Source organism: Pristiophorus japonicus, chromosome 1 (assembly GCF_044704955.1).
Source record: "Pristiophorus japonicus isolate sPriJap1 chromosome 1, sPriJap1.hap1, whole genome shotgun sequence".
Lineage (NCBI taxonomy): Eukaryota > Metazoa > Chordata > Chondrichthyes > Pristiophoridae > Pristiophorus > Pristiophorus japonicus.
This window is the reverse complement of record NC_091977.1, coordinates 397862517-397886230: the sequence shown is the minus strand read 5'-3', so window position 1 is coordinate 397886230 and position 23714 is coordinate 397862517. Positions and strand designations below refer to the sequence as shown.

Genomic DNA, 23714 nt, shown 5'->3' with positions numbered 1-23714 from the left:
TGGTGGAATTCTGCATTAGGATGGAGAATGAAACAGTTAATTCAGAGACCATGGTCCAGAACTTAAAGAAGGGTAATTTTGAAGGTATGAGGCGTGAATTGGCTAGGATAGATTGGTGAATGATACTGAAGGGGTTGACTGTGGATGGGCAATGGCAGACATTTAGAGACCGCATGGATGAACTACAACAATTGTACATTCCTGTCTGTCGTAAAAATAAAAAAGGGAAGGTGGCTCAACCGTGGCTATCAAGGGAAATCAGGGATAGCATTAAAGCCAAGGAAGTGGCATACAAATTGGCCAGAAATAGCAGCGAACCCGGGGACTGGGAGAAATTTAGAACTCAGCAGAGGAGGACAAAGGGTTTGAGTAGGGCAGGGAAAATGGAGTATGAGAAGAAGCTTGCAGGGAACATTAAGGCGGATTGCAAAAGTTTCTATAGATATGTAAAGAGAAAAAGGTTAGTAAAGACAAACGTAGGTCCCCTGCAGTCAGAATCAGGGGAAGTCATAACGGGGAACAAAGAAATGGCGGACCAATTGAACAAGTACTTTGGTTCGGTATTCACTGAGGAGGACACAAACAACCTTCCGGATATAAAAGGGGTCGGAGGGTCTAGTAAGGAGGAGGAACTGAGGGAAATCCTTATTAGTCGGGAAATTGTGTTGGGGAAATTGATGGGATTGAAGGCCGATAAATCCCCAGGGCCTGATGGACTGCATCCCAGAGTACTTAAGGAGGTGGCCTTGGAAATAGTGGATGCATTGACAGTCATTTTCCAACATTCCATTGACTCTGGATCAGTTCCTATGGAGTGGAGGGTAGCCAATGTAACCCCACTTTTTAAAAAAGGAGGGAGAGAGAAAACGGAATTACAGACCGGTCAGCCTGACATCGGTAGTGGGTAAAATGATGGAATCAATTATTAAGGATGTCATAGCAGTGCATTTGGAAAGAGGTAATATGATAGGTCCAAGTCAGCATGGATTTGTGAAAGCGAAATCATGCTTGACAAATCTTCTGGAATTTTTTGAGGATGTTTCCAGTAGAGTGGACAAGGGAGAATCAGTTGATGTGGTATATTTGGACTTTCAGAAGGCTTTCGACAAAGTCCCACACAAGAGATTAATGTGCAAAGTTAAAGCACATGGGATTGGGGGTAGTGTGCTGACATGGATTGAGAACTGGTTGTCAGACAGGAAGCAAAGAGTAGGAGTAAATGGGGACTTTTCAGAATGGCAGGCAGTGACTAGTGGGGTACCGCAAGGTTCTGAGCTGGGGCCCCAGCTGTTTACACTGTACATTAATGATTTAGACGAGGGGATTAAATGTAGTATCTCCAAATTTGCGGATGACACTAAGTTGGGTGGCAGTGTGAGCTGCAAGGAGGATTCTATGAGGCTGCAGAGCGACTTGGATAGGTTAGGTGAGTGGGCAAATGCATGGCAGATGAAGTATAATGTGGATAAATGTGATAAATTTGGCGGTAAAAACAGAGAGACAGACTATTATCTGAATGGTGACAGATTAGGAAAAGGGCAGGTGCAAAGAGACCTGGGTGTCATGGTACATCAGTCATTGAAGGTTGGCATGCAGGTACAGCAGGCGGTTAAGAAAGCAAATGGCATGTTGGCCTTCATAGCGAGGGGATTTGAGTACAAAGGCAGGGAGGTGTTGCTACAATTGTACAGGGCCTTGGTGAGGCCACACCTGGAGTATTGTGTACAGTTTTGGTCTCCTAACCTGAGGAAGGACATTCTTGCTATTGAGGGAGTGCAGCGAAGGTTCACCAGACTGATTCCCGGGATGGCGGGACTGACCTATCAAGAAAGACTGGATCAACTGGGCTTATATTCACTGGAGTTCAGAAGAATGAGAGGGGACCTCGTGGAAACGTTTAAAATTCTGACGGGGTTGGACAGGTTAGATGCAGGAAGAATGTTCCCAATGTTGGGGAAGTCCAGAACCAGGGGACACAGTCTAAGGATAAGGGGGGAGCCATTTAGGACCGAGATGAGGAGGAATTTCTTCACCCAGAGAGTGGTGAACCTGTGGAATTCTCTACCACAGAAAGTTGTTGAGGCCAATTCACTAAATATATTCAAAAAGGAGTTAGATGAAGTCCTTACTACTAGGGGTATGGTGAGAAAGCAGGAATGGGGTACTGAAGTTGCATGTTCAGCCATGAACTCATTGAATGGCGGTGCAGGCTAGAAGGGCCGAATGGCCTACTCCTGCACCTATTTTCTATGTTTCTATGTGATGAGGGAAAAGATTAAACACGAACTAGACAGGCTTCTGCGGGAAGGCATTATATCACCTGTGGAATTCAGCGACTGGGCAAGCCCCATCGTCCCAGTCATGAAGCCTGATGGATCCGTACAAATCGGTGGTGACTACAAATCTACCATACAGTCTCCCTACAGGACCAGTACCCACTGCCCAGAGCGGAGGACTTATTTGCCACATTGGCTGGAGGAAAACTTCTCAAAATTGGACCTCACATCTGCGTATATGACGCAAGAATTGACCGAGGAATCCAAGCTACTCACCACCATCAACACATATCGAGGCCTTTTCCTGTACTATCGATGCCCATTCAGCATCAGGTCGGCAGCTGCTATAATCCAGCGCAACATGGAGAGTCTGCTCAAGTCCATCCCGGGGCCGGTTGTATTTCAAGACGACATACTTATCACGGGCAGGGACACCGACTCCCATCTCTGTAATTTGGAGGAAGTACTAAAGCGGTTGGATTGGGTAGGCCTACGAGTCAAGAAATCCAAGTGTCTGTTTCTCGCACCCGAGGTTGAATGTTTGGGCAAAAGGATTGGCGCTAATGGAATCCGCCCAACAGAGTCCAAAACAGAAGCAAATCGCCTGGTACCCAGGCCCCGGAATGTCTCAGAAATGCGCGCCTTTCTCGGGCTACTCAATTACTTTGGGAACTTTATGCAGAACTTAAGCACGCTGCTGGAGCCTCTCCACGTGCTACTCAGGAAGGGGTGCGATTGGTTTTGGGGGGACGCCCAGGAACGGGCCTTCAATAAGGCACGCAACCTTCTGTGTTCCAACAGTGTTTTGACTTTCTTTGACCCAGGTAAAAAGCTAGTTCTCACATGGGGTGCGGTTTGCAACATGTCAATAGTGCGGGGCAAATTACAACCCATAGCTTATGCCGCCAGGTCACTTTCGCGGGCGGAGCGCGGCTACGGAATGGTAGAGAAGGAGGCGCTCGCATGCGTGTACGGTGTCAAAAAGATGCACCAATACCTTTTCGGGGCCAAGTTCGCGTTAGAAACCGACCACAAACCCCTCCTGTCCCTCCTATCCAAGAGAAAGGCAATCAACGCCTCGGCGCAAATTCAACGGTGGGCACTCATGCTGGCATCTTACGACTACACAATAAGGCACAGACAACTAGGCCGACGCGCTCAGCAGGCGACCACGGAAGGGTCTGACTAACAGGACTTTGAGATAGTCATGGCAATCAACGCCTTTGAGTCCACAGGTTCGCCCATGACCGCTCGCCAAATCAGAGCCTGGACGGCCAGCGACCCCACGTTATCCTTAGTAAAAAGATGTGTCCTAACAGGTGACTGGGCAGAGGCTCACGATGCCTGCTCCGAGGAAATAAAACCCTTTCATAGGCGCATGCATGAGCTATCACTACAAGCAGACTGCCTGATGTGGGGCAGCCAAGTAGTCATGCCTCTGCGAGGCAGAGAGGCATTTGGCCGGGAGCTCCACCGTGAGCACCCAGGGATCGTTCTCATGAAGGCCATAGCCAGATCCCACTGATGATGGCCTGGTGTTGAGGCGGACTTGGAGCTCTGCGTCCGAAGGTGCACCATTTGTGCCCAACTCAGCAATGCCCCCAGGGAGGCTCCACTGAGCCCCTGGCCGACTAAACCGTGGTCGCGGGTGCATGCAGACTATGCGGGCCCATTCATGGGCAAAATGTTCCTCGTAGTTGTAGATGCATTTTCAAAGTGGATCGAAAGCACCATTTTAAACTCTAGCACAACCTCCACTACTGTGGAGAGCCTCGCAACCATGTTTGCAACGCACGGAATCCCTGACATATTGGTCAATGACTGGTCCGTGCTTCACCAGCGCAGAATTCCAAGACTTTATAATTGACCACGGCATAAATCACGTCAAGACGGCACCGTTCAAGCCGGCCTCCAACGGCCAGCCAGAGAGAGCAGTGCAAATCATTAAACAAGGCATGCTTAAAATCCAAGATCCCACGCTGCAGGGTCGCCTGTCGCGACTGCTGCTGGCATGCACATCTCGTCCGCACTCACTGACTGACTGGGATCCCCTCCCGCGCAACTGTTAATGAAAAAGACTTTAAAAATAAGGCTCTCATTAATCCTCCCAGGCATGCATGAAATCGTTGAGGCAAAGCGCCGTAAGCTGACTGAGTACCATGACAGAAATTCGAGGGGGCGATGGAATGAGATAGGGGACAAAGTGTTTGTACTAAACTATGGCAGGGGTCCCAAATGGTTTGCAGGGACAGTAACGGGCAAGGAAGGAAACAGGCTACTGGTAGTACAAATGGACAATGGCAAAACCTGCCGGAGGCATGTAGACCAAGTCAAAAACAGATTTACCAACAACACTGCGGAACCAGAGGTAGACTACAATGTGGAACTCGCACCACACCCGGTGGACAGAGGGAACAACCTGAGGAAAGGGCAATCCCAACAGACAGCCCAGGCGAGTCAACAACAATCACACCAATCGAAACAAACAGCCCAGGTGAGATACCAGCAACCACACCCAAAGAAAAACAGACACCAAGGCAAACAACTGAACCACAACTCAGATGCTCCACGCGAGAGCATAGACCACCTGAGAGACTGAACCTATAAAGACAATAAGACCTTGGGGGAGGGTGATGTCATGTATCTTACATTATTATATATAACTGTGTCCTAACATGCTATACATGACTGTAATAAGATATGACCTGTAACCACCAGCATACCTTACCACCAGGGGTGCACTTGCAAGAGACAGGTATATAAGGACAGGTCTCAGGCAAGTGCAGCATTCCAGAGCTGTGAAATAGAGGTGCAGGTCCCGAGTGACCTTGACTTCACTATATGCCTCGTGTGAATCTGTACTGAGGGGACAGGACTTTACACTGCACATAATGAGAGAAGAGCTCGAATTGGACAGGCTATAACGCGAGGGGGTCATTTCACCAGTTGAAATTAATCAATGTGTCTTTTTGTCTATGACAGATGCCCGTTTGGAATCCGATCGGTGGCGGCGATATTCCAGAGAAACATGGAAAGCTTACTGAAGTTGGTCCCGCACATCGTGGTCTTCCAGGACAACATCTTGGTCACAGGTCTGAACACAATCGAGCATCTACAGCACCTGGAGGAGGTTCTTAGTCGACTCAACCGCGTGGGACTCAGGTTAAAACGCTCGATGTGCATTTTCCTGGCACCTGAAGTGGAGTTCTTTAGGAAGGAGGATTGCGGTGGGTGGCATCAGGCCCATCAACGTGAAGACTGAGGCAATCGAGAACATACTGAGGCCACAGAATGTGACTGAGCTGCAGTTGTTTCTGGGATACCTGAACTACTTTGGCAACTTCTTTTTGGGTCTCAGCACACTGTTAGAACCACTGCATGTCTTACTACGAAAAGGGGATGAATGGGTTTGGGACAAAAGCCAAGAAACTGCCTTTGTAAAAGTGAGAAAATTGTTATGTTCAAACAAATTGCTTGTGTTGTATGATCCATGTAAGCGTTTGGTGCTAACATGTGATGTGTCGGGTGTGTATTGCAACAAGCTAATGATTTTGAGAAACTGCAACCGGTTGCTTATGCATCGAGGCTAAAGCTGAGAAAGAAGCGTTAGCGTGTGTCTATGGGGTAAAGAAAATGCATCAAAACCTGTTTGGACTAAAATTCAAATTGGAAACTGACCATAAGCCACTCATATCCCTGTTCTCCGAAAGTAAAGGGATACATACCAAAGCATCAGCCCGCATCCAGAGATGGGCGCTCACATTATCCATAGAACTACGCCATCCGCCACAAGCCAGGTACAGAAAACTGCGCCAATGCTCTCAGTAGGCTCCCGTTGCCCACTACAGGCGTTGAAATGGCACAGCCTGCAGCGCTAGCCATGCTTATGGAAGCATTTGAGAGTGAGCAATCACCTGTCAATGCCCGGCAGATCAAAATCCGGACAAGCCAGGACCCCTTATTATCTCTAGTCAAAAGCTGTGTGTTTCATGGGAGCTGGTCCAGTGTCCCAGTGGAAATACAGGAAGAGATAAAATCATTCCAGTGGGGCAAGGATGAAATATCTATACAGGCAGACTGCCTTCTGTAGGGCAATCGAGTAGTGGTCCCCAAGAAGGGCAGTGACACATTCATCAATGAACTTTACAGTACCCACCCAGGCATCGTAATGATGAAAGCAATAGCCAGATCCCACGTGTGGTGGCCTGGTATCGATGCGGACTTAGAGTCCTGCGTTCACAGATGTAATACATGCTCGCAGTTAAGCAATGCACCCAGGGAGGCGCCGCTAAGTTTATGGTCTTGGCCCTCCAAACCATGGTCTAGGGTACACGTCGACTACGCAGGCCTGTTCTTGGGTAAAATGTTCTTTGTGGTTGTAGAGGCGTACACCAAGTGGATTGAATGTGAGATAATGTCGGCTAGCACGTCCGCTGCCACTACTGGAAGCCTGCGGGCCATGTTTGCCACACACGGTCTACCCGATGTCCTGGTGAGCGACAACAGGCCATTTTTACCAGTGCTGAGTTCAAAAAATTCATGACCTGTAACGGGATCAAACATGCCATATCTGCCCTGTTTAAACCAGCGTCCAATGGTCAGGCAGAGAGAGCAGTGCAAACCATCAAGCAAGAATTGAAGAGGGTGACTGAAGGCTCACTGCGGACTCGCCTATCCCGAGTCCTACTTAGCCACCGCAGGAGACCCCACTCACTCACTGGGATTCCACCTGCTGATCTGCTCATGAAAAGAGTACTTAAGACAAGGCTCTCGTTAGTTCACCCTGATCTACATGAACAGGTAGTGAGCAGGCGGCTTCAACAAAGTGCCTACCACGATAGTGCAAATGTGTCACGCGAGATTGAAATCAATGATCCTGTATTTGTATTAAATTTATGGACAAGGTCCCAAGTGCCTTCCCAGCCAATTTTGGGTCAAACTTTCAAATGGACTCACCGGAAACACTTGGACCAAATCAAACTCAGATTCACGGACTATACTGAGCAACCCACCTTGGACACTACCTTTTTTGATCCTCCAACCTACACACCAGTGGCAACTGGCACCACGGTTGACCACGAAGCAGAACACATCATCCACAGCAGTCCAGCAGGGCCTAACACACCAGGCAGCCCAGCAAGACCAGCTGCACAGCAGCCCAGCAAGGGCCCAACAAATGATTCAACAACACCAGCTTTCACACCGAGACGATCAACTAGGGCAAGAAGGGCCCCAGATCGACTCACATTGTAAATAGGTACATTATTGGCTTTGGGGAGGAGGGGGGGGAGAGAGGAGTGTTGTTATATATGTAAACTTGTATTTACTCTGTACAGCCACCAGAGGGCTCATCCCCTGGAATCCTAAGGGATCCCAAAATCCCTTGGGAGCACAGGTATTTAAGGAGGCTTCACAGGTTGGAGAGGCACTCTGGAGACCTGCAATAAAAGACGAAGGTCACACTTTACTTTGAGCTCACAGTGGTTCAGTCTGACTCTTTCTCCATACATACCAGAATCAGGTGAATTTATAATGGGGAACAAAGAAATGGCAGACCAATTGAACAAATACTTTGGTTCTGTCTTCACGCCAGAAGACACAAATAACCTGCCAGAAATACTAGGGGACCGAGGGTCGAGCGAGAAGGAGGAACTGAAGGAAATACTTATTCGTCAGAAAATTGTGTTGAGGAAATTGATGGGATTGAAGGCCGATAAATCCCCAGGGCCTGATAGTCTGTATCCCAGAGTACTTAAGGAAGTGGCCCTAGAAATTATGGATGCATTGGTGATCATTTTCCAACAGTCTATCAACTCTGGATCAGTTCCTATGGACTGGAGGGTAGCTAATGTAACACCACTTTTTAAAAAAGGAGGGAGAGAAAAATTATAGACCGGTTAGCCTGACAGCAGCAGTGGGGAAAATGTTGGAATCAATTATTAAAGATGAAATAGCAGCGCATTTGGAAAGCAGTGACAGGATCGGTCCAAGTCAGCATGGATTTATGAAAGGGAAATCATGCTTGACAAATCTTCTAGAATTTTTTGAGGATGTAACTAGTAGAGTGGACAAGGGAGAACCAGTGGATGTGGTGTATTTGGACTTTCAAAAGTCTTTTGACAATGTCCCACACAAGAGATTAGTGTGCAAAATTAAAGCACATGGTATTAGGGGTAATGCATTGACGTGGATAGAGAACTGGTTGGCAGACAGGAAGCAGAGAATAGGGATAAATGGGTCCTTCTCAGAATGGCAGGCAGTGACTAGTGGGGTGCCGCAGGACTCCAGCTATTTACAATATACATCAATGATTTAGATGAAGGAATTGAGTGTAATATCTCCAAGTTTGCAGATGACACTAAGCTGGGTGGTGGTGTGAGCTGTGAGGAGGATGCTAAGAGGCTGCAGGGTGACTTGGATAGGTTAGGTGAGTGGGCAAATGCATGGCAGATGCAGTATAATGTGGATAAATGTGAGGTTATCCACTTTAGTGGCAAAAACACGAAGGCAGAATATTATCTGAATGGCGGCAGATTAGGAAAAGGGGAGGTGCAACGAGACCTGGGTGTCATGGTACATCAGTCATTGAAAGTTAGCATGCAGGTACAGCAGGTGTTGAAGAAGGCAAATGGCATGTTGGCCTTCATAGCTAGGGGATTTGAGTATAGGAGCAGGGAGGAGGTCTTAATGCAGTTGTACAGGGCCTTGGTGAGGTCTCACCTGAAATATTGTGTTCAAGGACGTTCTTGCTATTGAGGGAGTGCAGCGAAGGTTACCAGACTAATTTCCGGGATGACAGGACTGACATATGAGAAGAAACTGGATCGACTGGGCCTGTATTTATTGGAGTTTAGAAGAATGAGAGGGGATCTCATAGAAACATATAAAATTCTGACGGGATTAGGCAGGTTAGATGCAGGAAGAATGTTCCCGATGTTGGAGAAGTCCATAACCAGGGGTCACAGTCTAAGGATAAGGGGTAAGCCATTTAGGACCGAGATGAGGAGAAACATCTTCACTTAGAGAGTTGTTAACCTGTGGAATTCTCTACCACAGAAAGTTGTTGAGGCCAGTTCGTTAGATATATTCAAGAGGGAGTTTTATATGGCCCTGACGGCTAAAGGGATCAAGGAGTATGGAGAAAAAGCAGGAAAGAGGTACTGAAGTGAATGATCAGCCATGATCTTATTGAATGGTGGTACAGGCTCGAAGGACCGAATGGCCTACTTCTGCACCTATTTTCCATGTTTCTATGTTTCTAAAATCATTCACCAAATTGGATCTAACGTCGGCCTGCATGACACAGGAACTAGTTGAATCATCAAAGAAACTTGCGTGCATCAACACGCACAAAGAACTGTTTATTTACAACAGGTGCCCTTTTGGCATTCGTTCAGCAGCAGCCATATTTCAGAGAAACATGGAGAGCCTATTGAAATCCGTTCCCAGGACCGTGGTATTCCAAGACGACATCCTAGTCACAGCTGTGACACCGCCGAGCACCTGCACAATCTGGAAGAGGTTCTGTGTCGTCTGGACAAAGTGGGACTCAGGCTGAAACGTTCGAAGTGCATTTTCATGGCACCAGAGGTCGAATTCCTTGGATGAAAGATTGCTGCAGACGGAATCCGGCCTACAGACGCGAAAACAGAAGCCATCAAAAATGCGCCCAGGCCCCAGAATGTGACGGAGCTGCATTCGTTCCTGGGTCTTCACAACTACTTCGGTAACTTCTTACCCAAATTGAGCACAGTATTAGAGCCTTTGCACAAGCTGCTCAGGAAAGGAGACGACTGGGTGTGGGGTGAACTTCAAGACAGAGCCTTTGAGAAGGTTAGAAATCTGTTGTTCCCACAAGCTACTGGTACTGTATGACCCATGCAAGCGTCTAGTTTTGACCTGTGATGCGTCATCCTATGGGGTCGGCTGCGTACTCCAGCAAGCTAATGTGTCAGGCAAACTACAATCAGTTGCATACGCTTCTCGAAGCCTGTCTAGGGCAGAAAGAGCCTATGTAGAGAAAAGAGGCTTTACCATGTGTTTATGGGGTAAAGAAAATGCACCAGTACCTGTTTGGGCTTCGCTTCGAGCTGGAAACCGATCACAAGACGCTTATATCGTTGTTCTCGGAACATAAAGGTATCAATACCAACGCGTCGTCGCGCATCCAGAGGTGGGCGTTGACATTATCTGCCTATGATTATGTCATTCGCCATAGACCAGGCATCGACAACTGCGCTGATGCATTGAACCAGTTACCGTTGCCCACACCGGAGGTGGAAACGCCAATACCCACAGAGCTACTCATGGTCATGGATCCCTTTGAGAGTGAAGAGTCACCTGTCACTGCTCAACAAGTTAAGACCTGGACCAGCCAGGATCCGACCCTATCGGTTGTAAAACGTTGTGTTCTTCACGGGGACTGGTCGACCATCCCCAAGGAAATGAGTGATGAAACCAAACCGTACAGCCATCACAAAAATGAGCTTTCCATCCAGTCCGACTGTTTACTGTGGGGTAATCGTGTTGTAATGCCCAAGAAAGGCAGGGTGAGATTTGTATGGGAGTTACATAGTACGCATCCCGGTATTGTCATGATGAAGGCCATCGCCAGGTCCCATGTTTTGTGGCCTGGCATTGACTCGGACTTAGAGTCATGCGTGCATCAGTGCAGCACTTGCATGCAGTTAAGCAATGCCCCAAAGGAAACTCCGCTCAGTCTGTGGTCATGGCCATCCAAAACGTGGTCTAGAATCCACATCGACTTTGCAGGCCCCTTCCTCGGTAAAATGTTTTTTGTGGTGGTGGATGCATACTCCAAATGGATAAAATGTGTGATTATATCATCCAGCACTTCCACTGCCACCATTGAGAACCTGAGAGCCATGTTTGCCACACACTGTCTGCCAGACATCGTTGTCAGTGACAACGGGCCATGTTTCACGAGCCTGGAGTTCCAAGAGTTCATGAAACGCAACGGCATAAAACACGTGAGGTCAGCCCCATTCAAACTCACGTCCAATGATCAAGCAGAGCGGGCAGTTCAAATCATCAAGCAGAGCCTGAAACGCGTAACTCACGGTTCCTTGCAGACATGCCTGTCATGCATACTGCTCAGTTACAGGACAAGACCACATACGCTCACCGGGGTTCCGCCTACGGAACTATTGATGAAGAGAGGCCTCAAAACCAGGCTCTCTCTATCCTGACCTTAACGATCATGTCAAAACCCGACGTCAACGCCAGCAGTGGTATCACGACTGCGTCGCAGTGTCACGCGACATATCTGTAAATGACCCAGTGTATGTACTTAACCATGGTCAAGGGCCCAAGTGGCTCCCGGGCAATGTTACGGATAAGGAGGGTAACTAGGTATATATGGTTAAGCTCAAGAATGGGCAGATGTGCAGGAAATACATTGATCAAATCAAGCTAAGACACACTGACGAACCGGAACAGTTGGAAGAAGACACCGCGAGCTTAAGCGACCAACCAACTCACATCCAGCCATCAGAAGAACCCACTGTGGTCAACGCCTAGTCCCAAGTTGTGAGAGACTCGGAAAGCACTGGGATTGTACTGAGACAGTCAACCAGGGAGCGAAGGGCTCCGGACCGTCTGAACTTGTAATATGGACTTGTGCCAAGAACTGGGGGGGTGGGGAATTGTGTAATGTAGGTACATAAGGTCTGCCCACCAACAGGGGGCACTACCGTCGGAGGTCCTAGGGTCATGGGTACCCTCGTGCTGGGCCCGGTATATAACCTGAACTTCACCTTTGTATCTTCACTTCTGGAAGCCATTAAAGACTGACCAGGTTACACCTAGTCACTGGCTCATAGTAAAGTTCATTGTATCCATTTCATACACCATACCCTGAATATTTAGTTCCCAGTCCTCTTCACCTTGCAACCACATCTCTGCTTCCTGCCACTGAACCAATTTTGAATCCAACTTGCCACTTTCCCTTGGATGCCATGGGCTTTTATTTTTCTACCCAGTATGCCATGTGGAACCTTGTTAAAAGCCATGCAAACTACATCAAATGTACTACCCTCATTGACCCACCCCCCCCCCCCCCCCCCCCTTGTTACTTTCTCAAAAAAATTCAATCAAATTAATCAGACACTACCTTCCTTTTAACAAATCCATGCTGACTGTCCTTGATTAAACATGGGGGAGTCCGGCTCCAACACTGCGCGGAGCTTGGAGGCTGTGATTTCCATAATGGAAATGATGGGCAACTCCACGAGAGACATTGTGGACAGAGCCATAATGCTGCATGTGATGGCCGATGTCGCAGCTGGAAACAACAATATCTCAGTGGCACAATGGAAGCTCAGACTGCTGCCATCATGGCTGGGTTTACAAGTGTAGAAAGGGGTTTACAAGGTCTCACAGCACTCCAGCAATCTCTCCCCCAATGTTGACCAAAAATGTTAAATGTTTCTCTCTCCACAAATGCTGCCTGACCTGCTGAGTATTTCCAGCATTTTCTGTTTTTATTTCAGATTTCCAGTATTTTGCTTTTGTCCTTTAAACCGTTAGTTTGATTAAGCTGGGATGGATTAATAAATGCACGTGAAGGAGTTAATTTTAATAAGTAGTTTAAAGTGACTGAACTCCTCAAAGTCAGTCTGATGGAATATTCACTACGTTCTTGGATGAATGCAATTGCAACAACATTCAAGAAGCTCGACACCATCCAGGACAAAGCAATCCGCTTGATCGACAGCCCATCCACCATCACCTTAAACATCTATCCCTCCTCCACAAGTGCACTATCTACAGGATACATTGCAGCACCATGCCAAGATTTCTTAGACTGCACCTCCAAAACCCACAACCTCCACTATCTAGAAGAACAAGGGCAGCAGGTGCATAGGAACAGCATCACCTTCAAGTTCCTCTCCAAGTCACACCACATTCCAACTTGGACATACATCACTGTACCTTCATTGCCACTGGGTCAAAATCCTGGAACTCCCTATCTAACAGCACTGTGGGAGTGCCTTGTAGATGGTAGAGAGGCTTTGGAAAATCAGAAGGTGAGCCACTAACCGCAGAATACCCAACCTCTGAACTGTTCTAGTAGCCGCAACATTTATGTGGCTGGTTCCGTTGAGTTTCTGGACAATGGTGACCCCCAATATTTTTATGGTAGGGGATTATACAATAGTAATGCCATTGAAGGTCAAGGGGAGGTGGTTAGACTCTCTCTTGGTGGAGATGGTCATTGCCTGCCACTTGTGTGGTGTGACTGTTACTTGCCACTTAACTGCCCAAGCCTGGATCTTGCTGCATGCGGGCATGGACTGCTTCAGATTGATTCACCTTCTCTTTTATTGGTATGTTCTCCTGACTGCTCATTCAAGATTGATTATTTTCATAAATCCGTGGTAGTTTTCTACCTACTTTCCTCACTTTTGATTTGAGTATTCCCTACTTCTTCAGTCCTGATTTGCTGCTATTTACTTTGAGACATTTAAAGCATAATTGTGACAGAATGAATGACCATTACAGGAAGTAATTGATTACACGATAATAAAATAATTAGAGATGAAAAAAGTCATTCCAGAATGACCTTAGAAGTCCCCCCCTCTCACTGCCATATCCATTTGGTTCCTAAATTGTTGCCAAGATTTCACCTCCTCTACTCTACAATTCCATGCACTGATCACTCTTTGCATGGAACTTCCAAATAGTTGTCAATTTACATTTTACTAATTTGAACCTGTGGCCTCCATTTCTACTCTTGAGGTTTAAAGTAATTTTCAGGATTTACTTTTCCATACCCTTTACGATCTTGTATACTTCTATAAAGTCTCTCGAGCCTTCTTTCAAGACTGAAAAGCACACACTTTTCTTTCCTTATAACCTTAGGAATCAGCATTAGGAATCTTTGCTACACTGCCTCCAATGCTTGGATGTTCCCCCTCATTCTCAGTGACCAGAAATGGAGACAATGCTCAAGGGGTGGTCTGACCAAAGCACTATACACTTTGATCACAATTTGTCCTAACCCTAACCCTCCACTGCCTATTTGCTGTCAGAGCTCTGAAAATTCCTCTGAACTCTGTTCCTCTGACTCTGGCTGCTTGTGAATTCCCTCTTCCTTCCTCCTAACATTAGCAGCCATGTTCTCAGCCACCTACACCCCACACTTTGGGAATTCCCTCTGTAAACTCCTCTGCCTTTTCGAACTACCTCTCCTAATTTAAGTCTCTCTTTAAAACCCACTTCTTTGACCAAGCTTTGACCTAATGATATTTCCAGCTTTTTGATTATACCTCTGTAAAGTAATTTGGTACATTTATCCGTGTTAAAGACGCCACATAAATGAAAGTTGTTGTTGACTCAGAGCAGTGACACAAAAAATTTATACAAAATATAAAAATGGCTGGTTTAAATTAATTTAGTGTGCACCAGAAAATTGTCAACAGTGAGAGATTCAAAATTCCTACTATAAATATGGCACTATGCTAGAGTTTCGAACTATAAGGAACACTGATTAATAATTCTGCATATGACATATACTGACTTATTTATTGAATGTCGATTTGTTAAAACATTGAATGTAAATGACTTGTTTGATTTAATTGCTTTTAATGCATATAGTCATTTTATTTCTGGTAATTTTTTAAGAAGGATTAACAGAAATTTTGTAACTCAAGATTTGTCAAGCTTTATATAGCATGCTAACATGACATATCATACAGGTGGCTGAAGCTATACACCACATCTAGCTTCTGCTAATAGGATTTTTAATATTAAATTAGCATAACCTAGTCAGTCTCACTGCACCTTGGATTCCACTTCATGGAATGTCAGATAATACTATGGAGGAAGTATACTGGTATATTGTTTTGTGTATATAAAAGATTGAATTGAAAGACGCACCATCACCTCCCCACTTAATAAAAATGAATGCTATTTTGATTCTGCCTATTAGAATATTGAAACTAATACAGTGGGCTGGATTTTAGGCTTTTATGTTTTTGTGGCGATAATGGCGGCTGGGTGGGAAAGTTAGCGGCCAGGAATAGTTTGCGCCTCAGTTGGTAAGTTTGGGCATCTGAGTCCTGCATCAGGGGATGCAGCACTAAGGGAGGCATTGTACACCTCTCTTGACGCTATGATGGGAAGCTAAAGAGCCAGCCCAGAAGCGCTCCGAGAGACGTCAGGGGGACCTAAAAAAAACACAAAACATTCCCACACCACCACAACACAAATCACTAAAAAAATGTAAAGAAAAAGCAATCACACTCACACACACACACACACACACTCGGCCGCCTGAGGAAAAGAGTGTTTGAAGACCAGGCCATCAAAACTGCCACCAAGCTCATGGTCTACAGGGCTGTAGTAATACCTGCTCTCCTGTATGGCTCAGAGACATGGACCATGTACAGTAGACATCTCAAGTCACTGGGGAAATACCACCAACGATGCCTCCGCAAGATCCTACAAATCCCCTGGGAGGACAGAAGCACTAGCATTAGCGTCCTTGACCAGGCCAATATCCCCAGCATTGAAGCACTGACCACACTTGATCAGCTCCGCTGGGCAGGCCACATCGTTCACATGCCAGACAAGAGACTCCCAAAGCAAGCGCTCTACTCGGAACTCCTTCGTGGCAAATGAGCCAAAGGTGGGCAGAGGAAACGTTACAGGGACACCCTCAAAGTTTCCCTGAAAAAGAGCAACATCCCCACTAACACCTGGGAGTCCCTGGCCAAAGACCACCCTAAGTGGAGGAAGTGCATCCGGGAGGGCGCTGAGCACCTTGAGTCTCATCGCCGAGAGCATGCAGAAATCAAACGCAGGCAGCGGAAAGATCGTGCGACAAACCAGCCCCATCCACCCTTTCTCTCAACGACTATCTGTCCCACCTGTGACAGGGACTGTGGTTCTCGTATTGGACTGGTCAGCCACCTAAGGACTCATTTTAAGAGTGGAAGCAAGTCTTCCTTGATTCCGAGGGACTGTCTATGATGAGGATGATGAGGAGTCCATTACTCACCTATTCGCCAACGGAATGGTTGGACCGTCCTGATTTCCCAAGCGGTCATTGCAAGGCGCGCTTCCAGGCAGACGGTGTCACAACCAGGGGCATTGCACACCGGCGCAGCTCTTCCGGGCAGTGCTGTTCTACGCCACCACAAAACCGGACCAGAGGATCGCTGTGGGGCACTGGAGGCTGACTGCCTGCCCAGTAGACCTCACCACCACCATTGCTGCCACTCCGGGGCAAAAAACGGAGCGCAGAAGACTGGAAAATCCAGCCCAATATTTCTTACCCAGGCTTGTAGACATCACCATTACTTTATCTCTGTATTTTGCTTTCTGGCACACAGGATTTCCACTCAGATCCAGATACCAGAGTTTTTGCCACTGGCTCAATACATATTCCAGTTCCTGTATTTGTGAATAAAGGAAGATTTTAATATCTAACATTTCTAAGCTTAGTCTTTGCTCAGTTTTAATAAGAACTGCGTTCATTTGCATAATTCCTCACTAAAAATTAGGAACCTTAAAAATATAAACTTTGTTTAATGTAAAGTATTAAATTGACAGCTATGAAATAAATTATTCCTCACTCCTATATTATTGATAGAATGCATTTTGTGTATAGAAAAATAACAAGATACATTTTAAAATATGACACATATTACTGCACGTTAATTTAATAAAAGTATTATAGTGCAACAAACTTTCCTCAAAAATCAAAAACTATGTTGCATTAAATGCAAGTACAAACTTTAAGCACAATTCGTTTCATTATTGTAAATATGACAAATAATAAGTTCAAATATTCTTTTCACCTCAGGTTTTTTTTAAAATCTAGTTACACAATTAAAAAAACAGATACAATAGGCAACTATACACACTCATTTTTGAGCAAAACCTGCCTAGAGAAGCTCGGTTGATTTAAATGACAGTTAACTTGGTTTCAAGCCAGACAAGTGTCTCAAGAAGAGAGTGTTTATCTAACAGACCATTAGTCCTAGTGGAAATATGATTAGCCTTTGGACTTGGTTTTATTGTACATTGCCTTCCTGCCTCTAATAAAGCGGTTCCACTTTCCAACTATTCGATAATCAGTCCTAAAGGGACTCTCTTTGGGGGGTTTCCTTTGCTTTGATAAATGATCATGTCATGCTCGTCACTCAGAGGTCTGCCACAAAATACTCAAGAGCAAATTATATTCAAGGCAGGAGCATCAACCGACTCAGCAGACATTGCAGCAGACTTTTCTTCAGCTAATGATGGCTAGTTATGAACCTGTATGTGACCACAGTGCTCCAATCTTTATCTTGCCTGTCTTGCTCAATTCTGCTAACTGCATCTGCAGACACCAATTTGTCAACTCGCTGACTGTCTGTCATAATCTATTTAAGAAAATCTATAATTTTCCACTTGTTCCTGACTAAATTGTGAGGGGAATAAATGTATCTTTTCTGAAACAATCTATGGCCAATCAATTACGTACCAAGGTCGTATAAATTTAATACTTTGTTGACGGAGACGGAGGGGAGATGGGGGGGGGTGGGGGCGGAGAGGCCCGGGGCGGGGAACAGGAAGGGCCACTGTGCGGCAGAATTCTAAAAGGACAAAGGGTGTTAAAAAAACAAGCCTGAAGGCTTTGTGTCTTAATGCAAGGAGTATCCGCAATAAGGTGGATGAATTAGCTGTGCAAATAGATGTTAACAAATATGATGTGATTGGGATTACGGAGACGTGGCTCCAGGATGATCAGGGCTGGGAACTCAACATCCAGGGGTATTCAACATTCAGGAAAGATAGAATAAAAGGAAAAGGAGGTGGGGTAGCATTGCTGGTTAAAGAGGAGATTAATGCAATAGTTAGGAAAGACATTAGCTTGGATGATGTGGAATCTATATGGGTAGAGCTGCAGAACACCAAAGGGCAAAAAACGTTAGTGGGAGTTGTGTACAGACCTCCAAACAGTAGTAGTGATGTTGGGGAGGGCATCAAACAGGAAATTAGGGGTGCATGCAATAAAGGTGCAGCAGTTATAATGGGTGACTTTAATATGCACATAGATTGGGCTAGCCAAACTGGAAGCAATACGGTGGAGGAGGATTTCCTGGAGTGCATAAGGGATGGTTTTCTAGACCAATATGTCGAGAAACCAACTAGGGGGGAGGCCATCTTAGAATGGGTGTTGTGTAATGAGAGAGGACTAATTAGCAATCTCATTGTGCGAGGCCCCTTGGGGAAGAGTGACCATAATATGGTGGAATTCTGCATTAGGATGGAGAATGATACAGTTAATTCAGAGACCATGGTCCAGAACTTAAAGAAGGGTAACTTTGAAGGTATGAGGCATGAATTGGCTAGGATAGATTGGCGAATGATACTTAAGGGGTTGACTGTGGATGGGCAATGGCAGACATTTAGAGACCGCATGGATGAATTACAACAATTGTACATTCCTGTCTGACGTAAACATAAAAAAGGGAAGGTGGCTCAACCGTGGCTATCAAGGGAAATCAGGGATAGTATTAAAGCCAACGAAGTGGCATACAAATTGGCCAGAAATAGCAGCGAACCTGGGGACTGGGAGAAATTTAGAACTCAGCAGAGGAGGACAAAGGGTTTGATTAGGGCAGGGAAAATGGAGTATGAGAAGAAGCTTGCAGGGAACATTAAGGCGGATTGCAAAAGTTTCTATAGGTATGTAAAGAGAAAAAGCTTAGTAAAGACAAACGTAGGTCCCCTGCAGTCACAATCAGGGGAAGTCATAACGGGAAACAAAGAAATGGCAGACCAATTGAACAAGTACTTTGGTTCAGTATTCACTAAGGAGGACACAAACAACCTTCCGGATATAAAAGGGGTCAGAGGGTCTAGTAGGGAGGAGGAACTGAGGGAAATCTTTATTAGTCGGGAAATTGTGTTGGGGAAATTGATGGGATTGAAGGCCGATAAATCCCCAGGGCCTGATGGACTGCATCCCAGAGTACTTAAGGAGGTGGCCTTGGAAATAGCGGATGCATTGACAGTCATTTTCCAACATTCCATTGACTATGGATCAGTTCCTATCGAGTGGAGGGTAGCCAATGTAACCCCACTTTTTAAAAAAGGGAGAGAGAAAACAGGGAATTATAGACCGGTCAGCCTGACCTCAGTAGTGGGTAAAGTGATGGAATCAATTATTAAGGATGTCATAGCAGCGCATTTGGAAAATGGTGACATGATAGGTCCAAGTCAGCATGGATTTGTGAAGGGGAAATCATGTTTGACAAATCTTCTGGAATTTTTTGAGGATGTTTCCAGTAAAGTGGACAAAGGAGAACCAGTTGATGTGGTATATTTGGACTTTCAGAAGGCTTTCGACAAGGTCCCACACAAGAGATTAATGTGCAAAGTTAAAGCACATGGGATTGGGGGTAGTGTGCTGACGTGGATTGAGAACTTATTGTCAGACAGGAAGCAAAGAGTAGGAGTAAATGGGTACTTTTCAGAATGGCAGGCAGTGACTAGTGGGGTACCGCAAGGTTCGATGCTGGGGCCCCAGCTGTTTACATTGTACATTAATGATTTAGACGAGGGGATTAAATGTAGTATCTCCAAATTTGCGGATGACACTAAGTTGGGTGGCAGTGTGAGCTGCGAGGAGGATGCTATGAGGCTGCAGAGTGACTTGGATAGGTTCGGTGAGTGGGCAAATGCATGGCAGATGAAGTATAATGTGGATAAATGTGAGGTTATCCACTTTGGTGGTAAAAATAGAGAGACAGACTATTATCTGAATGGTGACAGATTAGGAAAAGGGGAGGTGCAACGAGACCTGGGTGTCATGGTACATCAGTCATTGAAGGTTGGCATGCAGGTACAGCAGGCGGTTAAGAAAGCAAATGGCATGTTGGCCTTCATAGCGAGGGGATTTGAGTACAGGGGCAGGGAGGTGTTGCTACAGTTGTACAGGGCCTTGGTGAGGCCACACCTGGAGTATTGTGCACAATTTTGGTCTCCTAACTTGAGGAAGGACATTCTTGCTATTGAGGGAGTGCAGCGAAGATTCACCAGACTGATTCCCGGGATGGTAGGACTGACCTATCAAGAAAGACTGGATCAACTGGGCTTGTATTCACTGGAGTTCAGAAGAATGAGAGGGGACCTCATAGAAATGTTTAAAATCCTGACGGGTTTAGACAGGTTAGATGCAGGAAGAATGTTCCCAATGTTGGGGAAGTCCAGAACCAGGGGTCACAGTCTAAGGATAAGGGGTAAGCCATTTAGGACCGAGATGAGGAGAGACTTCTTCACCCAGAGAGTGGTGAACCTGTGGAATTCTCTGCCACAGAAAGTGGTTGGGGCCAATTCACTAAATATATTCAAAAGGGAGTTAGATGAAGTCCTTACTACTCGGGGGATCAAGAGGTATGGCGAGAAAGCAGGAAGGGGGTACTGAGGTTTCATGTTCAGCCATGAACTCATTGAATGGCGGTGCAGGCTAGAAGGGCTGAATGGCCTGCTCCTGCACCTATTTTCTATGTTTCTATGTTTCTATGTTGACGAGTGAAGCATGAACACAATGAAGACATATAATAAATAACATAAAATGTTTTCTTACAATTTTATTTTAAAAATTCAGAGCAATTACCAGTTTAATTTTTTGCTCGTTATCTATAAATGCCACTGTCACACATATTTTTCATCATAACATGCATTAAAAAAATTGGAGAAACATCTTCTCATTTAAAAGGTAAATAGTAACACCAGAAAACTCGTTATTCAAAACAATTGAACTATAATGTATGTTCTAGATCACAGAATGCTTCAGCAATAAAAATGGAAAATGACTGTACAAATATTAAAATGGCAATTTAAAATGTATTTGCAATATCTCGCCTTGAGAACATTTGCTGCTTTTTGTAAAATAACAAACATATTGTGGATAAATGTTGATGTTAGTATCAGATATTGAAGGCATTTCATATTTTATATAGGTTCTTGAGACTGTGGCAATAAAGTTTTCTTAAATCACTTTCTATGATTAGAGCAACCAGTTCTTTTCAGTCATAAATTTTAAATATTCACAAAACATTATTTTTAGAACATGAAAAGGCAATTCAGCCCATCAAGCCCCACTCCCTTCAGAGTCCATATATGATTACTGTATTGTAGACTTCTTTCCTACATGACTTGTTGATCCTCTCCTTTAAGGAATACCAAGGCCGAGAAACTGGAACCTTTAGTGCTGGCCACTAAGGCTGGTTTTGAATAAAAAATGGCAGCTGCCTTGCTTCCGGCCATTTCTGGCACGGAACGCGGCAGATGCCATATTGGGCAGGTCGGCAGAGCTGCCGTTGCCTGCTTTCGCCTCAAATATTTTATTGATCAAGAGCGAGACATCAGTTGGCGTGCAACACCAAATTGACACACGCCAAGCGATTTTTGGACGCAGTCACTCTTCTTAACTCCCTCTCCAAAGCATGTCTGTGGATGCAGCTGTTGCCAGCATGTCGACCCAAGAGAAAATGGCGCAGATCTATAGATTGCCACCAAAGTCTTCAATAATTATGTAGAGTATGTCCAGTCCAGTGAAATGTCTCATGATCATTGCTATAGAAACACATCAGCAGATTGAATGCCAGTTCTATATATGTTACATGTCAGGACTCAACCAGAGCAGGTCAGTAAATTCTGGTACATAATGTGTACAGAAAAGGAAATTATTACAAACAGTCTGGGGGACTTGAACTGCATCTAAAGGCCTGGTCCATACTATCGGTCAGTTGTGTAATGCAAGACTTACACTTGTACACCAGATTTTCAAATCATACTAATAAGTTTTGTCAGTAAACTGGAAATTAAATGATATTTGGGGTTTGTAAATGTTTACTGTTTATGGGCTCTATTTTCCCCAAGCCCGTTTTCTGGCATATTGCCAGAGTTACGCCCATTTCTTTAGGCCAGAAATATTTTGCCAAAGTTTCCCCAATGTATAATTCGAATTTAGCGCTGCAGAGCGTGTCCAGTCACCTCGGGGGTGGAGCCTGCTGTCTGCGCCGAAAAACGAAGCCGCATCTTCTGTGCATGCGCAGGAACAAAAAAGTTATGTTTTTGATGTCGTTCCAATGGACGCGCATGCTCAGTACAGCTCGGATTTGGCAATCAGCCATTTTTAAAGAGCCAATTGTGTGTGAGAATGTTGAGTGCTGTGTGAGACCATTGGAAAAATCGCAGCTGCAGCAATACAAGATGCAACGCAGTGCAAGGACCAAGAATTTCTTGGTGGAAGAAGTGGAGGCACTAGTTACTGTGATTGAGAACAGATGGCAGGAGCTGGACACCAGCAGAGGTCACATAAAAGTGCCACCCAAAGAAATAAAGAAACGCTGAAACCAAGTTGCAGAAGATTACTGCGCAGTGGTTACCACCAAGAGATCTGTAGGCCAGTGTAAAAAGAAATGGCAGGACCTTGGTCAAGTAGTTAGTGTAAGTAATGTTTTCATTCAATGGAATTGCAATTGTAAATGTGACCAACTGTATATGTCCCATTCAGCAGAAAGACACCCTCTCTAAAAAGTTGCATTTTCATCTTTGCAGAGGAAGGTGGCACATAATAAAAGGAAAAGAACTTGAACAGGAGGAGGTCCGGCAAATCTGCACCCACTAACACACTTGGAAGAGAGGGTCGCTGCTCTGATGGGTTCTGCCTGGAAAAAAGCAATCAGTACTTCACAAGCTGGGCCCACACTTGAGGGAAAGGGCAAGTCCTGCAAATTCATCATGGTCCTTCAAATCAGCCTGCTGCATGGCCTGCAATGTGTGAGCATACTCATGCCACCCATCCTGCCCCCTCATCTGCTGCTAACCATTTGACTGTTCTGTTATCTTTTGCAGAACTTGAGGCCAACCCTGACAATGCAGAAGAAGATTCAGACAAGGATGAGCCTGAAGAGGAGAACATCTTCCAATCCAACCCTCCAGACCAAGAACATAGAGGTGAGGGGGAGGGGGAGGAGATGGAGCTGGATGAAGCTCCAACTGTTGTACTGACTTTGGAGGAGGTGCCGTTCATGGAGGTGACAGCCCCTTCCGTAACTAGTGGTTTGAGTGTTGGTGGGACATTCCATGGTTTCACACCTTCCGAGGTTGAGGGTCCCAGTGGTGGGGTGCAGCGAGGCATACCCAGGGCCCCACCATCCCAGTCTGCGGGTTCCAGTGTTGGTCTATTCAGGGAGGAATCATGGATCACCTATGCCGGCTCTGACATCCAGTATTGCAAACAAATCTCCCAATTGCGGTGCACCATTGCCCTTTTAATATGCTCATCTGGGTACTTTCTAGCGAGGTATACTCGATAAAAGACTTAGTGAAAAGCCTCTGCAATAACAAAGCTCATTCACTACGTATGTGTATTAAAAGAATAGGTTGCTTTTATTTTTATTTATTTATTTA

General features: G+C 45.5%; 1 protein-coding gene across 5 annotated transcripts in view; it reads right to left on the bottom strand.

Moving 5' to 3' along the window:
* The window catches only part of ppp1r42 (protein phosphatase 1, regulatory subunit 42), a 223005-nt gene that overhangs the window by 144639 nt on the left and 54652 nt on the right, over nucleotides 1-23714 (bottom strand). For all 5 annotated transcript variants that reach the window (XM_070875368.1, XM_070875387.1, XM_070875407.1 and 2 more), the window contains exon 7: nucleotides 16577-16694. In XM_070875368.1, the coding sequence (XP_070731469.1) occupies nucleotides 16577-16694 (118 nt within the window). The remainder of the gene's footprint in view (nucleotides 1-16576; nucleotides 16695-23714) is intronic.